This window comes from Macrobrachium nipponense, chromosome 15, assembly GCF_015104395.2.
Source record: "Macrobrachium nipponense isolate FS-2020 chromosome 15, ASM1510439v2, whole genome shotgun sequence".
NCBI classification, from domain to species: Eukaryota; Metazoa; Arthropoda; class Malacostraca; order Decapoda; family Palaemonidae; genus Macrobrachium; species Macrobrachium nipponense.
The window spans coordinates 77,280,213-77,295,212 of NC_087208.1; the positions used below are offsets into that span (position 1 = coordinate 77,280,213).

At 37.9% G+C, this 15,000-nt stretch overlaps 1 protein-coding gene across 3 annotated transcripts in view; it reads right to left on the reverse strand.

Moving 5' to 3' along the window:
• LOC135195081 (glycine receptor subunit beta-type 4-like) overlaps window positions 1-15,000 on the reverse strand; it is a 706,022-nt gene that overhangs the window by 335,028 nt on the left and 355,994 nt on the right. For all 3 annotated transcript variants that reach the window (XM_064221459.1, XM_064221460.1, XM_064221458.1), the window contains exon 3: window positions 4,233-4,330. In XM_064221459.1, coding sequence (XP_064077529.1) covers window positions 4,233-4,330 — 98 coding nt within the window. The remainder of the gene's footprint in view (window positions 1-4,232; window positions 4,331-15,000) is intronic.

The following is a 15,000-nucleotide window of genomic DNA, read 5'->3' on the forward strand; positions in this document are numbered from 1 at the left end:
TAATCTTCTTAGACACGAAGATATGTTCATTCAATTGCATTTTTCTTAGAAAATGCCCAACAGTTTCGTCCTCCAATGGACCTCTTCTTGGAGCTTTTGTTAATCAACGATCCAAGGAGAGGTCCATTGGCGGACGAAACTGTTGGGAATTTTCGAAGAAAAACTTTTCAGTTTCTTATGTGGAATACAATTGAACTACTATCTGCCGCCACCGATCTGTTACGCCTTCCGCAGGAAGAAAGAGACACTTACTTCACCTGAAGATTCCCGGTTGGAAACCCACCTCGGCTGTGGAAACATCCCTCAGTTTTTCTTCTTCTATCATAACACAAAATTAACTAAGGCCACTGAATTAAATTCCGAATTACAAAAATAGACTTTATTAGAAAATCTAACAAGGCGGTAACTGGTTGAAGGAGTGAGTCACATACTCTGAATCCTAAATAAAAAATAAATCAACCATAATAAAAACGAACAGAAAATGGGATCTCAAACACAGAGCAGGGACTAAACATAAATCGTAAGACCAAATCCCCTAACACCATGTTACCACTAAATAACTCATATTAATTTATACCAGTCAACACACAGTTAAATCAGCCAGTTCAACGAAATGACCACCGCTTATTAAATGCTCATTAACCCAGAACATTGTGTTCGCTGACATGAGTTCACAGATTATCTCTCTTAAGCAAAAAGGAGAATCCATTTCCAAAAAGATGGGTTTAACAGCTCAATTGAGCGCTAGCAGAGTTCTGGTCAGAATGAACGATTTTACAGCATTTTCCTTCCAGAAGGATGTACTGTGACAAACCAACCCATGCACGTTTCCAAGTTCCGCCCCCAAAATCTGATCGTAACCAGATTGGATGATTCACTGGAAAAAAAAAAAAACCATCACTCGGCAATAGGAAATTTTCGATCTCGCAAAGAAACTGTCTCCATGGCCCCGGAAGGCATCGAGAACAGTTCAAGTGAGGTGAAGATCCAAGAGATGATGAATCTCAATTATGAGATACGTAGAAATTTCCACTCAGTCTCCGGCCGAACAAACAAGTGATGTAATCTCAAAAGCAATTTGCTGAGTACACACTAGATGTATTAGTAAGGCTGCTGAATCAAGGCACACCTGCACAATACAGTAAGCATGGGTATGATATATATATATATATATATATATATATATATATATATATATATATATTATATATATATATATATACTAGCTGATCAACCCGGTGCTATCTAGTAAAACTCTGAATGACAACTGATAAACCCTCTCTCTCTCTCTCTCTCTCTCTCTCTCTCTCTCTCTCTCTCTCTCTCTCTCTCTCTCTCTCTCTTCCAGACCCCTCTACTCTCCCTCACTCTCTTTCTCACTCTCTCCCTCCCCTGTTAAGATAGTAGCTTCATGACAATGTCCAGCTTTTTTTGATATTATATATTTCAACACTTCTCAGCCCCCACTCCTATTGAGGTTGAACTTGGATTTGATGGCCATTGGGAGTGTTGTATTCATTCCGGTGACCTCAAAAACTATGGATTAGATGCTAATATCTGTGGTTTTTGGTTGTTTTTACATGTTACCTCCTTTCCAACCCCCGTTTCTATCGGGGCTGAACTTAGAATTTAATGACATCGGAAGTGTCACTATTCATCTCAGCGACCTTGAAAACTAATAATTAGACACTAATATCTGTTGATTTTGGTTATTTTTACTTGACATCCCCATTCCGACCCCATTTCAATCACCTTCCCCTTTCTATCGGGGATGAACTTAGACTTAAAGGGCATGATGATTATTACTATTCATCACGGCTATCTCGAAATCTTTGGATTAGGCACTAATATCTGTCATTTTCGATTATTTTTACTTGTCACCCTCTTCTCACCCTTTTTCACAAAGGAATAACAATTTTACTAGACGCAGAACAGAGTAGTAAAGATGCAAATAAAGCAATTTAAAACAAGCAAGAGTATCATAACACTGGAAACAGCCTTGAATTCTAAAGAGAACGGTAGATCCTACCTATAACCAACAGGGCAAGAAGTTATAAATCCAGTTACGTATACTATACTAAATGCTCCATAAACTTTAAAGCGGTTAATAAGAAAAATATTTATATAAAAATGGAAATTTCATACAAGTACGCACAAGAATCAAGCACGTCTTACTGATGTTTCAAGTCATATCCTGACATCTCGAATATCTTTTAAAGAAGAAAAGTGTCCAATCTGTCCATTCTTTGACTAATATTTAAGCTTTTTCTACCTCATATTTCTAATTATGAAAGAACCTATGGCTTTCGCTGTTCCAGTGATAATTACAATTGAAGATTTCATTTCATTTTCACCATGCTGTACCATGACTGGTATTATTTATGTAAAAAAAAAAATAAAATGCTGGACATATTAACCGTATTTCTAACGCAATATCTCTGTCGTTTAAAAGTTTGTTTCAAGCTCCGAAAATTTGAAGCGTCCAGTTTCATGTATTGTATGGATATCGACGTCGGAAAACGATGCAATACCATTTTTCTCCTCCAGAGAAAATATGGACGGTATAAGACTTCTAGTTAGAAGGAATCTATCCATATTCATATTTACTAAAGGTCAAATGCCATATACACCTTCCAAATTACAAATCCAAGGGACTTTAGGGGGAGGAAAAAACCTATTCAAATCCGATTTTTAAAAGCACAAGGAAGAAAATGACTGGGGAATGAAGGCAAAGGAAAATCCAATACCACATCAAACTAAATTTCTCCTTATACTTGGGCGACTGCATCAGTGTTCTACACTTAAAGTGAGGAGGTGAGTGAGTAAGAATTCTATATGATGGGTACAAGTGGAGAATTCTGAATACGGGGATCATAGATAGTCATTAAACTGCTGACCCTGGGATTAAAGGCAGACAAGATCCGACTGATTTAAACCCCATTAACGCGGATTGGGGATTTAATGGAGCTGTATTGTGGAGACGCTCACGGAATACCTTAATTCAGGAAAGACCTGATGATGTTATCCTTGAAATCTAGCTTCCTGTACTTATATAAATTCATATTGTCACCCATTTACTTACTGTAACACGAATCTCTATTTGGGACGAAAATCTGATCCTCATTACACTGCGCACTTGTTCTCCAGTTGTCTTTATAAATGTGAAGATTAATCCTCCTTTCTAACATACAGCTGATTACCAAATACCAAAAATCTATATACAGATTGAAAAACTGACCCGTCTTTGTAACATACAGGCTGATACCAAAATACCCCAAAAATTTTATGAATAGTTTGTGTTGAAGATTCACTCGTCTTTTTTTCAAAGCCTCAGATAACAAACACGTATTCAAGGTACGGAACGGAAGACGCCGGGATCTTCATACATAGAGAGATATTCGGCTCACAGCAGTATTTGATAGTTATACTATACATATGACATTACATGGTACCCAAACAGAAAGTTTCCAAATGTAACTTTCAGCATTCGTTACTTAGTGGTTGTTTCTGTTGAAGTCTAGCCATTTCAATCCAAAAGACAAATAGAGAAATAAAATCCAGAGAGTTTTCTGTAAATTTAGAGGACGGGGATGATGTTTGCCCTAGAGAGAGAGAGAGAGAGAGAGAGAGAGATTCAGTATTTTCGGAGGGAACGTCGTCTATAGATCCATACGGTCAAGGATCAGGCCCGATTGCTTTGTTTTTGTGATATATCCACTCCACAGTTTGTTGGATTTTCTAGTGTGGAACACACATACACACATACGCACACACACAGATGAGAGAGAGAGAAAGAGAGATTCATTATCTTCGTGGTAAATTCCCACACTACGCACGGTCAAAGATCAAGTCGGACGCGTGTTTTCGTGACAGAGGAGAGAGAGAGAGAGGAGAGAGAGAGAGAGAGAGAGAGAGAGAGAGAGAGAGAGAGAGAGAGAGAGAGAAGGGTGTCTTGGTTTCTAGGGAAACGGGATTCTCGTCATTAAAGTTGAAAAGGGTGCTTTTGACGTTTAATTTGAGCTTTCATCATCACGCGAAATAGGAAATTAAATTTGAAATCAAAATTTTTCAATTACAACACACACACACACACACACACATATATATAATAAGTATATATATATATATATATATATATATATATATATATATATATATATATATTATATATATTTGTGCGTTTGACTCGCACAAATCATAACATAGTTCAAAATGTTGTAACTGTTACTCACTGAGATGATTGGTTGGCGTAGCTCTCCTGTCGTAATTCTTCAGTAGGTTGTCCAAGATCTGTAGGTTGGTGGTGCTGCCATTTGCCTTCATGCACATTCTGTAAGATAGAAAAGACGTGGTCATGAGTGCTTTGTTTGTCATGCTGAAAATGAAAATAGATTCGCTGTTATAGACGTAGATTTATATTGTAAGCTTTTTGATAGAAATGACTGGGATGTGACTTGGTGGAGGATGTTTGAAGATGTATGAAACAGATTCATATTTTGAGAGAGTGATCTGGTTTTATGGAAGTGAAACTTGGGCGAGAAGTGTAGAAGGAAAACTGGCTGATTTGGATGGTCTCAGAAAGATGGATTGTTTCTCGAATGAAATTGATTATTTTACGAGATGGATGGTGTGCGCTACGATGCCTGGAACCCGGCACTGTCCGGATGCAAGCGCCCCCCCCCCCCCCCCCCCACCCCCCCCCCCCCCCCCCCCCCCCCCCCCCCCCCCCCCCCCCCCCCCAACCCTATCTTAAAAAAATGTTAACTGAAGGTTAAGTTAAAAAATCTAAATAACTAAAATAAACCTGTGGATCGAACTAAACCCGTCCACCCCTTTTTCTACAATAACTAACATTAGTTTAGTCATAAAACTAGAAAAAGCCATAGCACAGTCGTATAAGTAACACCATAACCACGGACCCATCAGTCAAGTTCCCATTATCAAATAAGTTCCCACCAGCCAGAAACAGTCTGGAGATAGACAGAAAAAAAATCCACATAAGCAAAAAAGAAAAAAAAAGCAAAATGACATAAATCAAAAGGTCAAATGGAATAGGACATCTTTTAAACAAATATTCGAAATGCAAAGATAAGCTACACACTTGGGCTTAAAAGTAAGTAAGCTTACCCATTCAAGCACTAATCACACACTAATTAAAAATACAATCAAAGGAGCCATCTTGGCCCTTGCCGACTTCGTATAGTTCTCCATCTTAGTTATCTTACTCTCCCATTATGTAGGGGAATAGCTTGCACGTACGCAAGCACGAATTCACTCACAATACACTCCCAAACCAATGATGTCACTAATTTATCACAAGTTCATGACGTCATATATAGATCATTATCACGCCCATAAATCTACCCAAAACAAGATTCTAGAAGCATATTTGCTTTCACCTTTGCAGGGTCATAGGACGTGGTCTGTTCTGCTTAGGCAGCGACCTTCGACATCGCGCCACCCAAGGGAGTTGCGTCAACATTTTCGAAGCTGATGCTGAGCTTTGTCCTTTAGACCTCTGTTTCCACGGAGAGTCAAAATGATGACATCTACGTTTCAAAGAATGTCATTGCTCATCACATCCGCTTATCAAAAAAAAAGACAATTCAAAGATAACGAATCATATTCATAATGGTGTTTTAATTATATTCTCAATACTCATCATTTCATAAAAATATATATATATATATATATATATAATATATATGCGCGTGTGTGTGTGCCAACACCTTTTTCTTTTCCCCTTAAATGGGGTGACGCCAGAAGGAGAGTCCTCGTTAAGCTTATCATGTCGTTTGGGTTAAGGTAGGGTGGTTGTCCCATCCTGTTTTCCTCTATGGTTGCCACCCATTAAAGTCGTTTAATGACCAAGTCTATATTTCACAGGTTAGAACAGCAGAGCCCAGAGGGATTTAACGGAATATCCAACCTTACTTACGTTAATGTGTTCACGTGGTTATTAGAGTGTATATATGTAGGTGGGTATGTTTGTATGTTCACGATTGTGTAATGAATTGAATGAGTAATTTTCGATTTAATTAGCAAAAGCCTGTAACAAATTGCATTTCCTGAGATGCACTTAAGTTACGTTTTTTATTTTACACGACATTAATATTCTAAATTCAGCTAAAGTTAATTTATATCCTATAGACTTTTATATCCTAGAAAACTGAGTCTTTCTAGCAAACTGTTTCATTTTGGCAACACTTACAGAAAACCAGTAAGCTGCTTGATATACCCATTAATCACAATGCGCCATTATTGCTTTAGGGCGTCAAAGAATGGGCGAGTAGCTTGAATGTTTCGAAAGCACTGATATAAATCAGTGAGAAAATGGATGCCTTGAGGAAGAAAGCTCATTTCCTGCGGCAAAAAGCTTTGGGGGTGTGGGAGGGGTGAGAAAATTTGAGATTAATGCAGCCGTTAATGAGATGGAGGACTGGCGCCAGGGCGAAATGCATGGGTATAATGGAGGCCGCCTTCATCACGCCGGGTAAAGATATTTTAAGAGAAAGTAGAGCTTTGGATGATAATGTTGATTATATTGATCGGGTGGATGTATTATGCATACAGATTTTGGAAGAGACAGAAAAGAAGCTTTTGGGAGAAGGAAAGTTGTGGGGCTGGACTGCTCTGCCTTAGCGTGGATTTGCGGGCTCCAAATACTATTATTTTTATTATATTCTTATTACAAACGTTTTTGGTATACACTGAAAAAAGTAATGATTGTTCTTATAGATATGTACATAATAGCATACATTGGTGTAATAACGACAATGGTTACTGTTGCCGAAAATATATAATTTGATTAGAGTAACTGACTAACATTTACGATTTACCAGGATTTGTATTTTTTTTTTTTTCCTTCGGAAAAGAACCGCGGCCCAAACTCGCCGAGTGGAGCGGTATCAGCTGGTGTTTACATTTCCTCCCCGGCGTTTGTGAGGAGTTGAATGGAGAAACGGAGCTGTTAGGTAAAGGGAAGTGTAGCTGCGATGGGTAGAGAAGTAGAGCGGGAGATGATAGGGAGCATATCAGTAATGGACTAGTAACCAGAATTGTAATGGATGGAGAAATAGAATTGCACGAGACAGGGAAAACGCATTGTAATGGGTATGGAAACAGCTGTACTGGATGATAACGAAACAGAAGCTAATGGACGGGGAAGTAAAGTTGTAATTGATAGGGAAGCTGAATTGTAAAGGATAGGAGAGAAACGCAGAGTAATAACAGAGAGCGAAGCAGAATTGTAAAGGATAGGAGAGAATAGCAGAGTTGTAATAGAGAGGGAAGCAGAACTGTAAAGGATAGGAGAGGAAAGCAGAGTTGTAATAGAGAGGGAAGCAGAATTGTAAAGGATAGGAGAGAATAGAAGAGTTGTAATAGAGGGGGGAAACAGAATTGTAAAGGATAGGAGAGAAAAGCAGAGTTGTAATAGAGAAGAACGAATTGTAAGGATAGGAGAGAATAAGAGTTTTAATAGAGAGGGATCCGATTGTAAAGGATAGGAGAGAATAGAAGAGTTTTAATAGAGAGAAGCAGAATTGAAAGATAGAGAGAAAAGCAAGGTTTGTATAGAGAAGAAGCAGATTGTAGATAGAGCGAATAGAAGAAGTTTTAATAGAGAGGGAAGCAGAATTGCAAGATAGAGCGAAAGCAGTTTGTAATAGAGAGAAGCATAAATTGTAAGGTAGGAGAGAATAGAAGAGTTTTAATGAGAGGGAAGCAATTGGTAAAAAGAAATAGGAGAGAAAAGCAAAGTAATAGAGAAGGAAGCAGAATTGTAGGAAGCGAACTCGTAAAAGATAGGAGCGAAAAGGAGTGTAATAGAGAGGGAAGCAGAATTGTAAAGGATAGGAGAGAAAAGCAGAGTTGTAATAGAGAGGGAAGCAGAATTGTAAAGGATAGGAGAGAAAAGCAGAGTTGTAATAGAGAGGGAAGCAGAATTGTAAAGGATAGGAGAGAAAAGCAGAGTTGTAATAGAGAGGGAAGCAGAACTGTAAAGGATAGGAGAGAAAAGCAGAGTTGTAATAGAGAAGCAGCAGATAGAGAGATTTGTAATAGAGAGACGTTATAAAGGATAGGAGAGAAAGCAGAGTGTAATAGAGAGGAAGCGAAATTGTAAAGTGAGAGCAGAGTTGTAAAGGATATGATAGAAAAGCAGAGTTGTAATAGAGAGGGAAGCAGAATTGTAAAAGATAGGAGAGAAAAGCAGAGTTGTAGTAGAGAGTGAAGCAAAACTATAAAGGATAGGAAAAAAAGCAGAGTTCTTATAGAGAGGGAAGCACAACTGTAAAGGATAAGAGAGAAAAGCAGAGTTCTTATAGAGAGGAAAGCAGAATTGTAAAGGATAGTAGAGAAAAACAGAATTGCTATAGAGAGGGAAGCAGAACTATAAAGGATAAGATAGAAATGCAGAGTTGTAATAGAGAGGGGAGCAGAGCTGTAACTGATAAGGAAGTAGAGTTGTAAAGGGTAGAAAAAGCTGAAGTGTCATGAATTAACAGGCAAAGATATGATAAGGGAGATGGCTGCAGTGTAAAGGGAAGCAAGAGTTATGTTGTACGGGAAACACAGCTGTAATGGATACGGAAGAGAGGCTGTGTTAATATTAAGGTGGCTAGACCTGTCATGGTTACAGAGCAGATCTGTAATAGATAAGGCATCAGCGCTATATTGGACACAGAAGCAGAACCATTATGGAGAGAGAAACAGAGCTGTAGTGGATAGTATAGCAAAGCTGTGGATGGCAGGGAAGAAGACCTACAATGGTAGGTTATAGTATGTTAACATTTTCCTCCGTTCATTTGTCACATGGTGCCGTATTCTTGTGGTCTCGTTATTAAAGCCAAATTCGTGAAAACCTGAAAGATTCATTCATTTGTTTTCTTGATACCGAACTTCCCTGCTCCATTTTCTGCCAGCTTTCATTCATTCAGCCGTTATCTAATTTCGTTCGAGCTTCTTGTATATGGGATATGAGTAACATTTTCCTGAGGACAAATAAATAAATAAGATTTAATTAATGAAGACGATTGACTGTATTCTTGAGAATTGGGAATTTATCATTATTGCTCAAGGAGCTGGCCCAGATTTTGACTTGGCGTTTCAACATTTCCAGAGTTGTCAGTTCCCTTTTACAAGTCCTCCACGCGGTTACTGCCTTTCATTTGTCTTGTGCGGCGCCCTGGAAGTAATGCTAAAATCTTTATTTCAGCGCTTCTTCTGCCTCAGCTGCTTCGATTTTCTATTCATTCCTCCCCACCAGTTCCTGTGGTTTCTTCCCCCTTAGGTGTCTAACTTCTTAAACTGTACCTTACTGCAGTTATTGCTATTCTTTAGCGAACAAATAACAACGACAATAATTCTTGTATATTTTTGTATGTATGGCAATAGCAGTCTCCAGTCCGAGTCCAACCGCTCTCACTTCTACCCACTATTTACGTAAGTACGCATTACAGTCCGACCTTTGACCGTTGCTTATGTTACCGCAATCTGCAATCATGATAATCATCATCATCATCATCATCATCATCATCATCTCCACCTTTGTCGCGAGCACAAGGCATCTTATCTAATACAGGGCTGATTCAATAACCAAGACCATCGCTCGGTCTTGTACTATAAAGGCGACTTTCCTTTACAAGCTTAATGAAGCAATTTAGACTGTCTTAGAAGACCACGTGAATATATTGGCCTTGACTCCTTAGTTAACGAAGTGTATTGGCCCCGAAATGTTACAGTTAAAAAAGATGCGAGCTCGCACATACACACACACACACACACAAACGTTGGCAGCTGGCGTGGTTTTAACCCATCCATACAAATAACCATATGACTTATCTTTGGAATGGGATTCGAGGAGAGCGCTGAAATGAGGGAGGGAGAGAGAGAGAGAGAGCGTTAGGCCTACCATATACGATATAAATGACTGAGGAGACATCTGAGAAAGGCCAGATTATTGGATTTTTTTCAGAAACATTCTAGAACTTTTACTTTGCAGTGATGAGCTTATGATGGGCTCCAACGTATCATTTAGAAGTTGCGGTGACGCTCAAAAAACGACTGCTGACAATTATTAATCCTAACAAAAAATCTGGCGATGAAAACGTCTGCTACTGACCTTCACTTCCTTTTTCTTGTGACTTCAGGATGAATAAATTAATGCTGTAAAAGAGGCGAACTCGATAATATATATTGCCTCACGCTACAGTATTTATTGATCTCAGATGAACATCTGTAGAACTGTTATGTACAGAGCGTGAAGTTTTGTTACAACTGAAAAGCCATTCAGAAAATAAAAATAAACATTTTGAAAATCCTTGATGAAAATTTTGTTACCTACTAAATTTATTCATCAGGCCAACGAGAGTTTTTTAAAGTTTATTCCCAAACCCCTTGCTATAGTCATTACTGCTTTCAGTAATGTCAAGTGTCTTTACCGATCATAGATATTCTAGTTTTATGAGCAAGGCTAAAATCCGCTCCAAATGAGATACACTTACTTGTCTTAGCTTTATTTTTCAAGGCCATTCAAGTTCAAGAAACTTATAAGTGTATTTAGAATGTCCTACCGGAGATTAGATGCAGTATTTTTATTTGTGCTTACACTTCTTTCAATTAATTGCAATGATGTGATTTTCGTAAGACACACTAAATGGATTGTTAGTGTTCTCATCGATTTTATGGCATAATTGTTATTGCAGATAATGCAGCGAAAGTTAACGTTAAATTGTACAAATAACTCTGCACATTTTAGTTAGTAATAAGAAACATCCACGGCTGTGTCTGTGCCCTTCAATTAATGTTTTGATCACCGAACGGCCATTCCTTCCTCAAAGAGTAAAGGGATTCATTGTGAAATTGGGAAAATATTGTTATGTTGAATGTCGCTGAGGTAGACGTCATTTTCAGTGAGATATTTATTGACCCACAACGGTCGCCGTACCAATTATTATCACTTCTTCCAAAGTTAGTAACCTATGACTACCGGCGTGAAACTGAATTTCTCCGAAAGCATATCCAGCGAAATTTCGATGTGACGTCTTACCAATAAGCCATAAACCCTGTAATACTTTAAGCAAGGCGAAGTTAGTATAATCTTAGGAAGGATCTCCACGTGCGTGGGGGCGAAATAACAGATACGCAGCGTCACCCGAGCGAAAGTTTGCCTCAGAATGGATGGAGACGACGAGAAAATAGGCAGTTTTCTTCCAGCGCAATCTAAACTTGAGACATAGCTGTTGGTTTTCCTGATTTAACCTTCAAATTTCTTGAGCAGTGATATCTTGTTACTGCTTGTGCGCCAAGAAGTTCGGCAATGGGTTCTTTACGGTGATATTCGATTTGGTCGGGACGAATTTCGATGCAGGCTGTGATGGCAGTGTAAATGAGCAGATCCCTCAGATCGCGCTGAACTTTTTCATGAAAACCAGAGATAAACGGCTTTTGCCTTCATCTTCTTGTGCAACATGGGGAAAAATGGATAACAGACTTTAGTGTCCAGGGTAGAGAACAATAAAGGTTTTTTCCTCTCGAAATTAATTCCTCCAATAGTCTTGTGTTTCAAGAACTTGAATTTATTATGGATCACTTGGAATATTAATGTTTTTAAAAACTAGGAACTTTATTGAACTAAGATGATATCATTCTATAAAAAAAGAGAGAAATGTCGTTGGATGTAATTAGTTTGATAATTTTGAGAATGACTTACGGTACAATAAAAAAATTATAATGTTTTTAAACAAAGGTTATGATATTGTTTAAATTTCATGAAATCCATTAGATTTAATGACGCAGAGTCAGATAAAATAGTTTCCCAACAAACATAAAAAAACTGAAAAGAAATAAAACTAATATTCATTAAAATAAGACAAATTGATATAGAGGAAGTAAAAATAAAGATTCGACTCAGAAAAAAAGAGAACTGGAATTGTTATTGCTAAAATAAGACCTATTAACCTTTCAGTCACTCCAAGAAACGATTTGCCTGTAAAAGCAAGTCTTCAATATTGAAAGTACGCACAATATTAAAGTATCTGTTTAAGGAACAGTTCACTTTCCCTTCAAAACAAGAGCAGCAACAGGATAAGTAGATCAAAACGAGAGCAAAAATCCAGTTATTGTCTCTGCAGCGTCACTTCGGCGCCTAGCAGCTACCTCTTTCATCCTTTTGATCAACTGTTAACTGTAGCTTAGCTCCGTTCATATTCTCTTTCTTCCTTCTGACTCTCCAGGCACCTTTCAAACGTTCTTACTGTCAAATTCCCTTTCAGCGCTGAGTAACCTCATAGGTCCCCGCGCTTGGCCATTGGTTTCAAGTCTACGTTCTGTACTATTCCCAAATCCAATTACTAAGGCTAATCATTACATATCTGATCTCATTTGAGTCGTTGGAGGGGCACTGACATGAACAGAATCAGTAAGATGGAAACCAAGATGATGAATTTCAGGTGTGAAGAGAAACGCCTCCCCCATAAATATAGAAGAAAATGAAGCAGCGACACTAAACGCGAGATTTGTCAACATTGGAGCCTTTTGAAAGGTGCATTTACGAAAATGGTGGAACCGAGCAACCTGCCCGACGTATGCGCGGCCATTAGTAACGCGAGGTATATCTCCGAGATTTATATTCCGTCTAAAACCGAGGAAATGCGACCGCCACCGAGGCTTGATTTATCGCAAAACAAATAGTAAGATGCATAGTTTCCTCTCGCCGCGCCATTTTTGTCGTTTTTATTCGTTGTCGTTTGCCGCTTAATTAGTACATAAATCCGTCTGGCAGAAGCGACGTTTGCCCAGATCTCCGCTGAAATATGGCTTTTGCTCACTCACGCAAGTCTCATTTCATTTACATTCAGAATTGCATAAATAATTGTGAGCGGCTTTAGGAGACTCCTTGGGTAGGAAGCAAAAAAGAATTTTACCTCAGTAAAAATATTAGCAGGAAAAATCTTTATTTTGCCCATTTTTCTTTTTAGATGCTCTAGCTCACATTCATTCTAATAACAGTGAGTGATGCTTATGCCAGATGCTAACGTTTCTATGGTTTTGTTTCAGGGTAGTGAATATTCAATGTAAATATACATATTCACATACATACATAAATAGAATGGTAGTCTTATAGAATGGTAGTCTTAGACTGACTCCTGTAGGCTCTAGGGAACTTAGAGTTCAGAGCAGGAAGGTTGGAGATTAGTGAAGATTTGTGGAAGATAAAGAAAGGGAGTCAGACCCCCGAAATATAATCCTCAGCTTTAAACCAGACTGTTTTAATGGGCCTTTTATATTTGAGACGTATCCTTTTTTAAAGAAGACATATCCACACACAAAAACACACACACACACACACACACACACACCACACATATATATATATATATATAGATAAATATATAATATATATATATATCTATATATATATACATATATATAATTGGAATTATTTATAGCAGTTTCTTTAGAGTGCAATATAGTATATTGTTTCTTTCTAGTCTTCTGATGATTCTTTCTTCAGGGTTTTGTAACATGTGAAACACTTCAGTAAAATTCACGAGTAAGTGAAGATACCTGTATCAGAACCTATGTTTTATTGTATGTTTGTAATTCAGCATTATTAATTCTATAATCTTCAGAGAAGTAATGACCTACTGCATAAAAAAGATACCTTATATTCATTTATTTGGGTTAAAGCTAAAGTTCCCTGAGAGCTAATTTGTGAAGGAGGAGTAGGCTGGGCTGACAATTTTGATTGGTTGCTGACGTGAGTCATTAGTAACCGGTCAGAAGTGCATGGATATTAATATTCAGTTGTTCCTTTGCGTTGTCCAGAGGGTAGAATCTCCTCAAAAAACCATCTCATGATTCACGTCTGAATACAAACCCCTCCCGACGACACAAAATGAAGTTATGTGGATTAAGAGAAAGGGAAGCCATCTTTTCATTCACATCATGGATACAGCTGCCTCCGACGATACGTAATCGTCTAGGAAACGTATAGGAATGGAAGAATCCCTTGGGTAGAATAATAATATCCTCAGGCCTTCTACAGGATGCTAGTGACTCCTGCCAACTACTTAAAATTCGCAAGGCAGATCGTCCACCCCAAGGTCTACTGACACTTGATCCACCCCTCCCCGCGTAAGCGGACGTTGATCTGGGAATTAAGCCATAATAATGTATTTGCCTATAAGTTCTCTTTCCTGTAGTAGGTCATTCATTTACATTAACATACCAAATATAGAGTAGGATTTTTTCCAGAATATATATATATATATATATATATATATATATATATATATATATATATATAGATAAATGTATGTATGTATGTATGTATGTTTATGTATGAAGCTCACAAAAATAGGCACGTGATCTGTTATCAGCTGAAGCCACTGGGAAAGCTTGAAAACAAATGAAAGTGCCATGAACTTTCGTATAATTACACGAAATTACTTGGCTATATATGTATGTGTGTGTGTGTGTGCAATTGTAATTGCCACAATGCCATCTTAACTATCAGAATTCTTCGTGCTTTTTTGGATGCACTTGTCACTACAAAGCCTTAAGATCCAAGTGCAAGAATATGAAGAAATTATAATGTCCGGTTGCAGGAAACGAACCCGCGTTACCATAATCACAACGAGGTCACGTTTCCGACCTGAACCACGAGAGGGAAAAAGAGTGTATTGCCTCTCATTCATACATATCCCTGTCGTTTTCAGATATATTTATTAAAGCTGGAATAGACCCATCCTCACCAAGTCATTTTATTTCAAATTTCTTAAATTTTTCGCGCACTTGGATCTTAAGGCTTTATAGTGCAAGCCTATTCAAAAAGCGCGAAGAATTCTAGAAGTTAAGAGGGCATTGTGGTAATTACAGTTACATATATACTGGTCACTTTTACCAGATACATACATACATACATACATATACTATATCTATATATATATATATATATATATGCATATATATGCATATATATGTATGTATATATAT